Source organism: Diospyros lotus, chromosome 14 (assembly GCF_014633365.1).
Source record: "Diospyros lotus cultivar Yz01 chromosome 14, ASM1463336v1, whole genome shotgun sequence".
NCBI lineage: Eukaryota > Viridiplantae > Streptophyta > Magnoliopsida > Ericales > Ebenaceae > Diospyros > Diospyros lotus.
Window position 1 is genome coordinate 5166411 of NC_068351.1, and position 15001 is coordinate 5181411.

The 15001-nt window shown below is 34.8% G+C and overlaps 1 protein-coding gene across 1 annotated transcript; it reads right to left on the reverse strand.

Moving 5' to 3' along the window:
- Nucleotides 1-1398: 1398 nt before the first annotated feature.
- On the reverse strand, nucleotides 1399-14886 carry LOC127790644 (V-type proton ATPase subunit H). Its single transcript, XM_052320229.1, has 11 exons — nucleotides 14636-14886; nucleotides 10363-10488; nucleotides 9217-9319; nucleotides 9067-9139; nucleotides 8057-8122; nucleotides 7819-7939; nucleotides 5030-5191; nucleotides 4702-4827; nucleotides 4388-4513; nucleotides 3425-3604; nucleotides 1399-1896 (listed from the first exon to the last, which is right to left on the reverse strand). Exons 1-11 carry the CDS (start codon nucleotides 14669-14671, stop codon nucleotides 1648-1650), a joined length of 1368 nt encoding a protein of 455 aa, XP_052176189.1. The 5' UTR covers nucleotides 14672-14886; the 3' UTR covers nucleotides 1399-1647.
- Between the last annotated feature and the right edge of the window lie 115 nt (nucleotides 14887-15001).

Genomic DNA, 15001 nt, shown 5'->3' on the forward strand with positions numbered 1-15001 from the left:
TTTCGATACTTAAATTAGTCACTAAACACGATTAATATTTTAAAATCGTATTAATACCTGTATCATATACATATATTTTTTTGAATGTGAACCTATTTATTTATGGAGGAGTTTCAAACAATTATAAATCTCATATGATTAAGATTGTTATGTGTGATATTTATTTCAATATTTTGATGTCTTGTCAAGATTACAATTATTTATGGATGATATCTATTATTTTTTTGTTTTATTGACTTTTGAAAGATCCTCAAATGTTGAAATCATCTAATTTGCATATTGTTCGGATTCCCTAATTAGGAAAAAATTACACATTTTTAGGTCAAAAAGTTATATTAATTTTTTTTTATATTTTAATGATATTTTATTTATGAAACAACAAAAATAAATTACAGATTTATTATAAATAATGGGATTTCAAATCATATCATCATTCTAAATTTGTTTAATTATGAACCTTAGACACAAAATGTGAACAAAATTTAAAAAAACAAAGCTAAAAAATATTTAGTGGAATTTTCATAGAACCTAAAATTCACATCTAAAGAAAAATATTTGAAAAATTATAATTTTTCTAATTAACATGTATTTTAGTATATATAGTTCACACGTCTTTCTTTCATGTTACCTAAAAATATGTTTTGTATATTGTAAAATTGTTTTGTAATGTATGTATTACAAATATTTTTAATATTAGATTTAATTATATATATATTTGAATTTAAAATCATATAAATGCGAAAAAAAAACCCTTCCCAATGAGATTAGGCTTCAATTGAGCTCAAGCACAATCAAGTGCCCCCACAAATCCTATTTTTATTCTCATGAGTGGGCATCCATTAGGCTAAACTCACTGTGCACATTAGTCATCTAATATTGGATTAATTTTTTATCTCGTAAAAAGAGAAAACATTTAACAAAAAAAAAAAAAAAAGAAGAGTTAAAGAGTTCCCAATCATTTCAAATAGATTAAAGCAAGTTTACCTAAGAAATTTACCAATTTGTTCATAGAAGCACGCAAAAATAACAAAAATACCCTTCCCATTTGCAAAATTTATTATTATTTCATTTCTATGGGTGTCTCTCTCTCCTTCCCATGATCAGGCAACCATATTTCTCTCGTCTTGCGCGTGTCGATTGCCACTGTATTCACCGTGGCAGAGAAAAAGGCAGCAATAGGCAGTTATTGGAGGCGACCATGAAAAAAAAAAGAAAAGTAAATTTATAATTAAATAGAGACATTTTTATCATTTTAACATGCTTATGTCAACTAATCGGTAAATTTATTGGATAAAGTAGCGATGCTCTTTCAAATAACTCGTGTTTATGGCCATTGAGCAAACGAGAAACAAGCAACAAATGGACATTACACCACCTCATTTCTATATGCTGCCACACTTTTCAAGATACAAGCATTTATTTATTCCGCAAATTTTGTAGAAAGAAATTATTATTCCTGATTACATTCACAACAAATACCTGCTTACAAGATAACCCCTAGATGATGCACCACTCTGAGTGTCTCATAAATAAAACAGTTTTTTAGTTACTGCAGAGCCAGCTCTGCGCTTTCTCAATTCAAAAAGCCAATATAGAACGAATTCCGGTCAAACAACGAGTTCTAAATATCCAAATTTGCACAAGTATTTAAACTTGCAAAAAGCTCGCGTACTTGGCACCAAGGAAAAGCCTCTGGGCACAGAGCAAGGCGTTTTTCGTCACCTCAGCGTTCTCATGGTTCATCAACTTCATCACCCGCTCCTTGGCCTTGAGGTCCGTCACTATGACACGCCCGGCAGGGTGCTGCTGAATAAACTGGGACAGATCGAAGCAAGCTACAGCTAGAGCCCTTGCATCACTAGATGTGTCCAAAATTGTAATAAGGACCCTTAGAATCTGCAGCAGCGTATCGAATATCAGTTATAACAGTCATAAAATCTGCTGGAACATACTAATCTATACGCACATTGCCCGCTTTTTGTTTTCCCATCCAATAGAAAATAAAAGTCATCACAGTAAAAATCATGTGCAACTAGGAAATGAAAATTCAGTGTTCAACAACCTTGAATGCTGCCAAAAAATCCTAAATCCATGTAGAAGAGAATATAGCACCAAAAATGGCTTTTTTGGATTCCTCAACAGCTGGCTTTCCTTTTTTTTGGCTAAACCACGAGGGAACAACACTAAGTTATTTCATTTGCAACTGTAACACTTTCCATCCAAAAATTTATCCTACAAGGCATGCAATGAGATTCAAATGATTGTACTTTCATTTACAGAATTGGATCACAGAAGCTAATCGAGTACTCAAATACCGACTAAAGGAAGAGCCAAAATACGCAATGAGATGCAAATGATTGACTTTATTAGAAGTAATTAAAAATCAACCTTAATTATTTATAAACAAAAAAAATACATAAACCACATAGCACCGTAGAAATAAAAAGCTTTAAAAGGAAGTATTGCATTTTATAAAAAGGAAATGGGGAGAACTTGGTAATGGAGCATTTTGCACACTAAGTGAATGGGTAGAAGAAAGACAAACTTATATTTGTAAATAGATCAAAATAGAGGGGGGCCCAGGGGTGGGGGGAGAACAGGAGAGTCTTATACAACAACCACCACAAAGCTTAATCCCACTATGTGTTACACCTTAAAAAATGAAGGATCGATATAACGCAAAAAAAAAAAAGCTAGAGAAAACCAGATAAACAAAAAAAGTAGTCAAACAAGAGACAAGAAATCTATCTAGCACACATGAATTATCACGGGCTTAGAAAAGATATGGTCATAGATAGACAAGAAATCTATCTAGCACCCCGCCGAGCAGGATTAAGGCCTGGCATATTGTTGTATAAATTTTTATAGGTCACACATACAATAAAAGTTGACAGCACTCCCTCTCTCTCTCTCATTTACCAAAATAGAAGTTGGAAACAGAAGAAGCAGAGCTATTGACCTGTGTGTCTGCACAACCACCGTAACAGAATCGAAATCTCTAAAACCAAAAGGATCAAGATATCTTTAAGGTTCTACCACAATAATGAAAAGTTAGATGAAAGGGTGGATAAGTACTTTTCTCCATGGAAACATGGTTACACTAAGGGGCTGGAAACAGAATTTTGGAGAACTCAAAGTGATCATACCATCAAGCCCACTTCTTTAAAGAGATAATTGTAAGTGCTTCTGCTCAAAAGTTTTAATCTGAGCCCTAACAAAATCTGGACCAGAGAAGAGATTTACAGACATGGACATTCCACTCCCATGTGCCAACAATAGCCAAGTAGGAGGTCTCATCATTAACCATCTGAAAGTAACTGTCCTTTCTTAAGAGCATGCCATCCGTGGCTCAAGTGTTACTTCAGTCACCCTACTTTTGAAGAGAGAGAATACAATAAAACAACTGCTAGGGGACAAGCAATACCTGGAAATCATTTTCTTCAAAGCTTGTAATGTTTTCACGCCAAAATATAGGATCTTTGTGCATCGGAGACCAGTCAAGATGGCCGAGGAGGACTTCCTGCTTGTACTTATCAAAAGAACTAAGTTTCTTAATATTGTCCTTGAGCCCTTCTTCAAGTTGATTTAGAGCCTCCAGCAGGTCCTACAGCAGAGCCCAGAATTAGATAAACAGTATCAATACCAGAAAAAGCACTCAAGTTCAAGCATCATCAAAGTTCAACCAAAGAAAGTGTGGGAAAAAACTTCTTTGAAATCTGAAAGGTAAACTCAATTTTTTGCAATAAGATTTGCATAAAGGTAGCAGTAACCTCAAAGCTTGACAAAAAAGGTATCCTCATCCTTAGAATCTCTATATTATAGTGCAACATTTGAAGTAACAATGTTAAAATATTTCACAGAAATCATATGGATCATGGATTGCCATGTGCCTGTAGATACACTGACCAAGCAATCAAATAAGGAAAGAATAAGAATCATTGTCTATAGATAATGAAACAAAAAAACTGACATAACCAACACAAAATGAATTATTTGTCAAATTAAGTATCCACATAGGATAGCCAGTTAAAAGAAAAGAAATCAAGTTTTAGAATAGTTCAGCATATCAAACAGGTGGGAACTAGATATTAACTACCACACTGCCAACTATATAGTTGCAGCCTCCAGTAAAGACACCAATGTCAAAACTAAAGTTGGACTCTTATATACTGCATTGTCATATTTAATAGTATTTTTATATACAAATTACAGTACACAAGGAAAGAAGTCAATAGGTACAGTTCATCTGATGGGTACTAGAACTCACTGGATTCAAGAATTAGCTTTCCATAATCAACCATTGCTTCTAACAGTATATCAAGTTATGAACTATTAAGTTGGCTCAGGCAGCAATGAATGAAAACTATAAACTCCAGAGTCTTCTCACCTCATCACTCCAAGCCTGTGCTTTCAAACTCTGAACAATTTGTGGCAGCCCAAGGTCTACCATATGAGCACCAAAAGTCCCTTTGGGAAGTAAGTTCCGGAGGGTCAACACAACCACCCTGACAACCTAGCAAAAGTTGATAAAAAAAAATTGTTGAATTTAGTTATAAATATTCCTTTCAAGTTAGAAAATCAAAGTTGCTATCACCTGGGCAACCTCACTCAGGCAATAATGATGGTTACAAATATGACTATGATCAGGAAGTGGAACAAAATTGAGAATGCATTTGGCGTAGAAAAGTGCCAAGAACTCACCTTCTCCTTTGTGGAACCCTTCACAACATCTATTAATCTTGGAAGGCCTCTAGAAGTAGCCAAGTATTCGATTGCAGGTTCATAATAAGACAAGAGCCAAACACAGAGACATGTTTCATAAAGGAGCTGCTTCAAAGAAATCAGTTCAGAACCATCAACATCTCCATTAAAACAAAAATGGAAACTTAGTTATTAAGCCAGAGTAGAAACCCTGAAGCATTGCTACAATGACACACACAGATTGCAGCTCCTAATATATGAGATTGGTATCTGCCAACTTGGAGATAGAGGTTGTCAGTTATGTACGAGCCTAGAAAGGAAAAGTTACCTGGATAGATTGTTGAGTGGATGCTGGTGAAATTAGAGGAATGAGTAGCTTCACCCCATCAGCTTGAACGAACAAAGACCTCACCATGGATTCCTTCAGTAATGTTGCCAGGCAATTGATTGCAATAGGGATGCCACGACTAGGATTAGAAGGATTTTTCAGCTGCATGTGTAATGAGAGAGGTATCATTAGTTGTACCATGGAATAATACATTTTGCAACAGATAATGAACACAAAATAGAGATGATTGGAGAGCCAAATGCCATGTAGCCATTCCACCTAGTGAGATTAGGAGGTGAAGAGGTCATTCGTAGTAGTGTAGATCACTGGTTTAAAATAACTGTCTCAAAATGTAAAGAATGAGATTATATGTTTTACAACAATAAAAATAACAGCAACATAACAAGCCTTTATTAAACTTTGGAGGGGGTGGGGGTGTAAGAAATAATTAATTCCTCATTGACAAGTATAATATCTAATAATGGCATAATTTGTTTGCAGTTGAAGATGCTCTATGAGTCAGTTGACCTTTAAGAAAAAGAATTAGATTGGGAGTTAGTGCTGGTGAAAGAAAGTAAGGGATCTTAAAATGAAGACAGAGTATACTAAGCCATGGTTTGATGAGTTGCCAAAACCCCAAAAGCCACATGAAAGCAACTCAGAATCCTCTTCCCCCCCCCCCCCCTCCCCCGGCGAATCCTTGAAGGAAGAAAGAGAAGGAGAGAGAGCACTAGCTTAAGTTGGGGCAAGGAAGCGTAGGACCTACGGCAGTATGTCAGTCCAGATCATGAGGGCTTGGTTTTGGGGGAAAAGATGTAGAAGCTTTGGTTCCAGTTACCATATAACTCAAGCACAATTGACAGAAGAAGATGAGGAATAACCTAGTCAATCCCACCTATAAGCTGTAGACACAGTCCATTATAGAATTGCTGCCAGAACTTTGAAGACTCATATACGTTACAGTGGTCCAAGCACATGAATATATAGGATGTTGGATTTCTTTGTCAGAAAATAAACTATGAAATAAAAAATATATATTTGAGAATATTGGAGAACAACTTAAAATTTCATAGAGGCTAAATATAAAGACCCATTCCTGTTAGAAAGATAATCCTCTCATTTTTCATCCGATAACTCTAATAAGAAAAACAATCTACTAACTGCAAGAAAACCATGAACCTCAAAACTGGTGGAGATAAATGATATTAAACTTGGAAATAGTAAGAAGAGTTAGAATGGGTATTTCCAGGGCCCAAGCCATGATCAGATGCAGGTGAGACAAGGAAGAGATAATAAGAGAAAGCCTCCATAAGTTTCTGATGTTTCTTTCTGTTAATATGCTGTTACCATTCTTGACATATGTCTTCTTATGTTTCTAAGAGTTAAGCATTTATCAGCAACTCAACAAATCATTAGAACAAGGGACAAACTGGGCTTAGTTGATCCCCACCAATAGATTTACTATTTCTGGTATTAGCAATCAAAACATGAGTGTAACCTTTGGATCACAGTACTAGTGAAAGTACAGCATTTCTAAATGACTTTATGAACTGGGCTTAGTTGATCCCAGTCAATAGTTTTACTATTTTCTGGTATTAGCAGTCAAAATATCAAGTGGTGGCAGTGATGTCAGTTATAGGTGGGGTGCTGGCAATGGTGTGTAAAAAAAGTTCTAAAAATAAGTTTTAAGAACAAATTTAATTTCCTTTTTCATGTTTTCAGAATTTCTGGAGACTTTTCAAAAAAAAGAAAAAAAGGAAACAAAAGCATTATGTTTTTCTTTCTTAGTTTCAAATATTGCAAATTTCACTGAACCCTATTGACCTAATAGTGCTACAGAATTTAAAAGCCGTAAACTCTAACATAAAATCAAAGAAACCAATGAAACAAATGACATGTCAAAAGCCCGAAAGATATAATTTCCTAATCCTGAAACTCATGACTGCAATAGTGCACTGATTTAATAGCTTCACCTACAATGAGAATTATTTCAAGATTCCTTAATTTATTGAATACTTAAGTCCTTTTTTGGATGAATTAATGAATGGTTCAAGCCTTGAAATAAATCAAAACTAATTAATTGGTTGTATGATTTGTTGAACCAAGACTGAGTAATAGTGCCTCAACAAACCACAAGCACTTGGGATGTGATATAATGTGAATTGACTCCCTATACGCAAACAACATAATCCTTCAGATAGATATAACCATTATGTAGAAATGGAAATAGAGTTTCTGAAGCTTTTGCTTGACTTTGATAGATAGATGGAGTTGAATATTTTTCACATCCAAATCATCTAAATGCCCAAGTCCAATGTTTTATTAGGCCTTCTAGACTAGATCATCCCATTTTTATTGACGCATAAACCTTTGTCCTTTTAGAGTCTACTACTAATTGCACAAAAGTGATTAAAAATGGAAAAAAGAAAAAAGAAAATACTATATTGATTAATGACTTGAGTGGGCTGTATGCACCTAACAACTTGAGGATACCTTAAAATATCTCTTTCTCCATCTGCTTGTTAATTCTTTCCAGCCCCTTCACTTAAGTTGTTAATAAAACCAACCACTGGACTCATACATGTATAATATTATCTTCCCGGCTAACTGTATGTTATGACTTAAATCCTTTGGCTTCACTCTGTGAAAAGAAATTTTGGGAACCACTAAGCACATAATTTAGCCTAAAGATGACCTTCAAAAGTTAAAGAATTGTCTAACCACAGACAAAATTTCTTAGTGACCTCAAAAACACCAATGACATACAAAATGAAAAACTGTAAACAGACCTGCGCACAAAGCCATTCCACCAGCCCCTTCAAAACATCATCAATGGTAGTCAATTGCAATTGCTTCTTGGATGATGTTTCTCCATTAGCAGTGACAAACTCCTGGTTTCTTGGCCTGGCACTGGAACAAACCAGAAATTAAGGGGAAATGGTTACTAAAATTTGGTTCCACCAATAATTCAATTGATTCTCTAAGATTTCCACTATATTCTGGAACAGATGGCCAAGACTCACATACCTCACTATCAAAGAAAGTATCTTACAGCTCTTTTCCTGTATGAACCAGTTACCTTTCCACAGCAATCTGAAAGTGGAATTATGTCAGTGCAAGTTGTTTGCAGAACATAAGAAGATTAATGTCTCTCAACAAAAAATATCATTCTTATTTACAGGTAAATAGAGAAGTAAGTTGCACCTTGATGTAACAGAAAAGGAGATTGACAAGTAGATGCAGGAAAATAGCATAGAATCAGAATTGATATATACAAAATCCAAGAATTTTTACCCCTCAGCAACAAAAACAATTTCCTGGTATGTACCCAAGAATGTAAGCTGTCAGCAAACTACCTCATGAATACTAAAATATTTTCAGTTAACAGAAAATGGAGCAGAGTTTTCTATAGGTGGCCTATTATTATGGTTCCAAAATCAAATAGTACAATTACCTAGTTGCAAAACACTAAGAATTCACCATTAGGTAAGAAAAGTCAATAAACACCATATGGAAATGCATATGGGACTTAATTGTATGGCGGTTGAACAATCTTTAAAGTAGCAAATCATGCTTCAGAAATAAAAATTAGTCATAAATGCACTTTCAAGATCACAGTTGATGCTTTTTAGTTTTTCATGTAACCATATTCTTCCAGACTACAAGCTTCCAGTTCATCGTTTTACAAATGTTTAGTGCTTAAGTCTTTCATGAAGAGTGCAACTCATCAAAAGATTTAAAAGTATATTTCTATTAGGATACAGTATGTGCCGTCCTATGACACTGTATCCTGGCTGGCAATGTTAGAGCTCTATAAAGGGATAGAGTACAGAAATTCAGAACGGAAAGGGCATATAAGTAGAACATAGCTGCAAGCATCAAAAGAAGACCAGAATAAAGTATCATAGTTTAAGGAATGCGCTGGCACCATGACGTGCCAGTAAACTGTCAACCAGAGTAATAATTATAGCATAATGACAGCATCAGCTACTCAGATACATTATATCAATGTTTTGTAAGTAACCAAAGATAACTACCTTAAGAAAGGTTCATAAGTATCTTCATTTGCAAGAGACTTGTCATGAAATAATCTGGCTCTTTTGGGATTTGCTGCCATGGGAAAACAATACTACAAATCAGTTAATTTTAATTTAATTCATAATTAGGCTGAAAGCTTGTCCACTTACCCATAAGCATTTCATCAATTAAACCCAGAACATATTCTACTGTTTCCTCCTTGAATATGTCATGTAATATGTTAATGAACACCCGAACATATGATGGACCATCCTGTCAAAATTTCTCCAATTTATTAAGCATCATTGAAAATATGATTATCTACTGGACTCATTTAAATCAGCTAAAAGTTTCTCCACTAGGATAGAAGGTGTAGCCATATGAAAAGCCTTTAGCAACAAATAAATCATTAAAAATAAGCTAGTATGAAGTTGTTTCTTAACAATTTTGTCATCATCCTCCCGAAGGAAAGTAGAAAAGAAAGAGAAAAATAATACAAAGTATAACATTAACCATGGCCAACATAATACCCCAAAATGAAAATGATTACAGGCTTCCATGACAGGGAAGTAAAAACAGATAGCAACTCAACCTACAATTAGATGTACCAGAGCAAACAAGAACAACTTACTTTATGTAATAAGAGCTGCGGTAAACTAACTGCCTGCTATATCAAAAGTACTCCAAAATTTAAAATAGTTACAATGAAAAAAGGGCATAATTTGGCTCAAAGATAAGAGCCCGGAAACCATGACAAAAATGTCATACCAGTACCCAAACATCAAAAGATCTATGTTTATAATCACTTGCAGATCTAGAACAACAAACTAAGCAATTTAGTCAAAGCAATGGTGAAAAGATATATGACCAAACATCACAAGCTATAATTGGCTATTGAACAGAGCAATAATAGAAGGAATTAACAAAGTTGAGGTATCACATTAAGCTACAAAAAGTCAACTAAATATACTATGTAAAAATATCTTCTATGTGTTACAACATTTTCTTTTCCCTTCATAAAATAGCTGCATTATCATGCACACAAGAGAACATTTGATTATTTGATACAATATTTCCTACCAAAGCTTTAAAGACAAGAACTGCAAAAGACAGTTAACAAGTAAAAATATGCAAGGAAACAAATGTATAAGCCTATAAGGCTATTGACTTCTTGATGATAGAACAGATGAAGGAACAGAAGATGTCATGAGAACTGCACAGAAAAAAAAGGAAAATATGACACTGCATTTGGTAAAAATTGTTGGTTAGAGAAGTAACGAAAATAAATTACAGCAAGATTAGCAATTCAGCATTACATCATCCAATAGTGCAGCTCGATAACTTTCTGATCTGTTATCATATCGCCTTAACAGCTGAAGGCCAGTTCCTGTTATCAACTTAGTTGTCATGTATGTCTCCCATGGGATGTCTCTCTTGAGAACCTGGAGTGCAAAACAACAAAAGGATCAGATAAATCCAGTTACCAGTTAGACCCCCCTCCTGACAAAAAATAATAATAAATAAATAAATTCATGGAAATGCATGGGAGAAAAGGGCATCTTTTGATCAATGAAATTGTTTAATGAGATCCATAAATCAAAAATATATTGGACAATTAGAGGAATAGCAATTTAGTGCCCATTTACAAGAAAAAAAATGAGACATTCAAAGTAGTGAAAATTATAGAAGAATGAAGCGATTGAGCCACACTAGAGAGTGATTGAGCAAAAATTAAGAAGAGAAACCAAGGTGTCTGAAAACCAATTTGGTTTTATGACTGGTTGGTCAACAATGAAAGCTATATACTTGTTAAGGCACCTAATGGAAAGGTATAGAGATAAACAGAAGAATTTATATATAGTGTTAATAGATTTAGAAATAACTTATGAAAAAATCTATAGAAGTCTTATGGAGGGTTTTAAAGAAGAAGTGAGTGTGAATTTTTGTATATGGGTTAGTAAAGACATGTATCATAGGGGAAAAACATGTCAAAACCTCTGGAGGAGAAACTAAGGGGGCTATTTAGTTGTGGAGAATGGTTTCCAGTTTTCTATCTCCAATTTTTTTTATAAAATCTCTAGTTTCATTTTCCAAAGCACATTCAAATGTTAGAAATGCAGAAAACTAATTTTCAATCTAAACAATTGAAACATACATTCAAAAATAGGAGAGATTTTTAATTTCTTTTGTGTAACTTGTATTAGAGAATGGTATGGAAATGGTTTGGGGAAATTTTTGGAAAACCATGTTTTCTAAATCTCCAAATTGATAAGGAAAACTTAGAAAACTTATTTTACGATTTTTCCATGTTTTGGAAAACTGCATTTTCCAGAATATCCATTTTCTATTTGGAAAATTCTTGTATTTGAACAAGTTTTCTAATTTTTCATTTTCTATGAAGTAATTTTCTGGAAAACTAAGGCTGTTTTCCACAACTAAACAGCTCCTAAGACTTTTTCAATTACAGTTGCATTACATCAAAGATCTGCATTAAGCCCTCACCTGTATGTCTTGGTAATTGATGAATTGACTAAACATATCTAGGCAAAGTGCCTTGGTGTATGCTATTTGCAAATGGCATTGTGTTGGTAGATGAGAGGAAATAAGACATGAATACTAAGCTCGATATCTGGAGGAACACTTTGGAACCTAGATGTTTTAAGCATAAAAACCGAATATATGGAATGTAAATTTAGTAAAAGTATACATGTAGATGATGTCATGGCAAAAATTGAAGATCAAGTCATACCAAGAAAAGATCAGTCCAGATACTCTTAGATCAATAATTCAAAAAGATAGGGAGATTAATAAGGATGTTGCCCATAGGATTAAGGCACTCTAGTTAAAATGGAAAAGTTCATTTGGCATTTTTATGTGATAATAAGATCCCATTAAAGACAAAAGGAAAATTTATAAGACAACTATAAAACCAACTTTATCGTATGGCATGGAATGTTGGGTAGTAAAATATCAACATGGGCAAAATATGAATATGAGTAAGTTAAAATGGACATGCAAACATAAAAGAAAAAATAAAATTAGAAATGAGATTATGTACTAATGTTAGAGTGGTTCTTATTCAAGACAAGATGCGTGATCCACGATTAAAATGGTTTGATCATGTGAGGAAAAAAAAAAAAAAAAGGATTAAAGGCCCTTGTGAGAATAGTTGATCAAATGAAACAAATATTTAACAAAAGGGGTAGAGAAGACCAATAAAAACTTGGTAGGTGAACTTTATAATATGAGTTATAAGAGCCTTACAAAAAATAAGGCTATAGATAAAAATGACAAGTCAGTTAAAATCCATGTAGTTGACACCTGTGTGGTGGAATTAAGGTTTTGATACGTTGTTATTGTTGTTGTTTGTCATGACCCTAAGGATCCCCAAGGATATATTAATAATATGTTTTATATGTATTTCTCCTTTGGTCGTACTCTTATGTTGTAGCTGTTAGCACCTTCCTTTGGATGTTTTTAAATGATATCTGAATCTCAAATTTCTCTCTAAAGTCAGATCTCATTCATTTCCCTCTGATTCTCTCTCTTGGTTCTATTCTAATTGCATTTCTTCCTCAATTCTTGTTGTATTTTCCCTTTTTCTGTTCTAACTCTCCCTTTAATTTGTCACACCCTTAAAGATGAGCTAGGGTATGAAAGGAAAATCGAGAATATTAAGAGAAGAACATGGGGGAGAGATTAGTTGAGAGGGAGAAACAACAAGAAGATAAGGGAGAAGATTGTTGAGACAAAAGGAGAAAGGGAGAAATATTATGGAGAAATAGAATATTCAATTCATTCTCATCATGCCCTTTTCCTACACTATATATATATAGCCTCACTTTAATTACCGGACAAAGCTCTCTAACCACCTAAGCTACAAGACAAAAAAGGAAAAAGTGTAACATCTCGCATCAAACGATAGGAATGATCGAAACAACTTACCTTGATGAGCCTACGCAAACTTCCTAGGGGGTCACCCATCCTTGAGCTTCCCCAACTCAAGCACGCTTAACCCGAAAGTTTTTTGCCTACATTCAGTCCAAAAGGTATCCACCTGATGTTGTTTCATTTTTTACTTATCCTCGATATATACTACCCTTCTCTGGGTTCTTAGGGTATTATATTCTCTCTCCCTTGAGCACATGACGTTCTCGTCATGCAACCTTACAACTGATCCCAGATCTTTTCCTCTTAGGGGTCTGCCATCCTAGAAATCTGCCAGGAGCCGTTCCTTGTTCAAGCCCTAGCGCCTCGACGCCACTCCCTGCCCTCATCGGACCGCCTTCTCCAAGGGTTGGCTCTGATACCACCTGTAACATCCCGCATTAAGCGATAAGAAAGATCATAACAACTTACCTTGATGGGCCTATGCAAACTTTCCAAAGGGTCACCCATCCTTGAGCTTCCCCAGCTCAAGCACGCTTAACCCGAGAGTTCTTTGTCTACATTTAGTCCAAAATGTATCAAGTTGATGTTGTTTCATTCCTTACTTATTCTCGATATATACTATTTTTTTCTGGACTTTTGAGGTATTACAAAAAGACAAAGAGGGAAAATATCCTAACAACCTCTAGCTACAAGACAAACAACCCTAACAAAAATAAAAATTAAAAACAGAAACCAAAAATACCCCTGGAATGTGACACAATTCTCTATGTTCATGGTCCTAATTCCATCGGATTCTTCCAATTTTCCTATTCAAACCCTAGGTAAATCCGAGGAACGTGACATTGTTTAAATAAATTCATGCACATTGATAATGAATTGGCAGATTTCAGCTATGTAGACCCAAATTATAGCACATATTTACAGAATGGGATAAAATAACAAACCAAGTGGGTGATGGACGACCCACTAACAAAGATAAATATGCAGTTGTGTGCTTGCATTACTAGACAAATTAATGTTTTGCAATAAGTCATGAAATTTGGGTCTGCTTGATCATGGTTCCTAAATTTTTTTTCGCAAGTTCACAACCAAAAAAATAAAAAAATAACACATTTGTTGGTGTTTATGGAAAATTTATCCCAGAACACCGCAGTTAAGAAAGTGAAAAATTATTATTGCTCGTCCCAGAAATTACTCTCGTATCAAATTACAACTGTATGAGTATGAAAGCAAAACAATGACACTATCGCGTAAATTTTCATCACTTTCAATTTTGAAGACAACAAAACTTGAATTAGAATGGGAAACTAAGAGTAAGAGGAACAATTCTTCTTTTATTTAATCTTCGCATCACGCCTCATGACGATAGGAAAAGTTCTAGAGATAACCCTCGTTGTACGCCCCCTTTAACAGCAAACTCTTTTAGGGTATTAACAGGTGGCCCATGTTTTACCTTAGCCTAAATCTCAATAAAATAGAGGCCTATGCGACTATACGGCGAGATTGGAGAGTTCCAGAAGCAAATTACTCAATGCACCAACAATCAGATCCAAATTCCAAACACAACCCCATGAGCGTAATTTACACGACAAATCAAATGCTGCAAAACTCGAACTAGGCCAGAGAAGATCAAATCAAGAGTCAAGCCACAAATTCGACAAGCATAAATGCGATAACGTGCGTGTATCGGTAGCTTACCTGCTCGGTAGTTAACTCGGCTTGATCCATCGGCATTGGAGAATTGAAGGAAGTTCCCGAATTAGAGCGAGAAGTATCAAATTCAGGCCGATCTCTTGCCAAAGGTACCCGGATCGTTCACGGGATACAGTTCTGGACTGGGTAATTCAATAATTTGTGGACTAGGTAATTCAATAATTTAAGAACTCCTAATCGGAACTGGAAGAACAAAATCGGGGTCGTAAATAACAGTTGCTGCTCCTCACGAGTGCTCAGTATGGTAAATGTACCCCCTGATTTTTTGAAATTACACTACCGATCTCTTCTTTTAACAAATTCGCCTACATTCCTGCAAGCATAATAATTTTGCTCATGTAAGGACAAGAC

Excerpts from the sequence above, each read along its gene's own strand:
- LOC127790644 (XM_052320229.1), bottom strand. The coding sequence starts at position 14,671 with ATGCCGATGGATCAAGCCGAGTTAACTACCGAGCAG. Across the intron at positions 10,489-14,635 it reads CCGAGTTAACTACCGAGCAG|GTTCTCAAGAGAGACATCCC; the intron begins GTAAGCTACCGA and ends TTTGCACTCCAG. Across the intron at positions 9,320-10,362 it reads GAGCTGCACTATTGGATGAT|GATGGTCCATCATATGTTCG; the intron begins GTAATGCTGAAT and ends AAATTTTGACAG.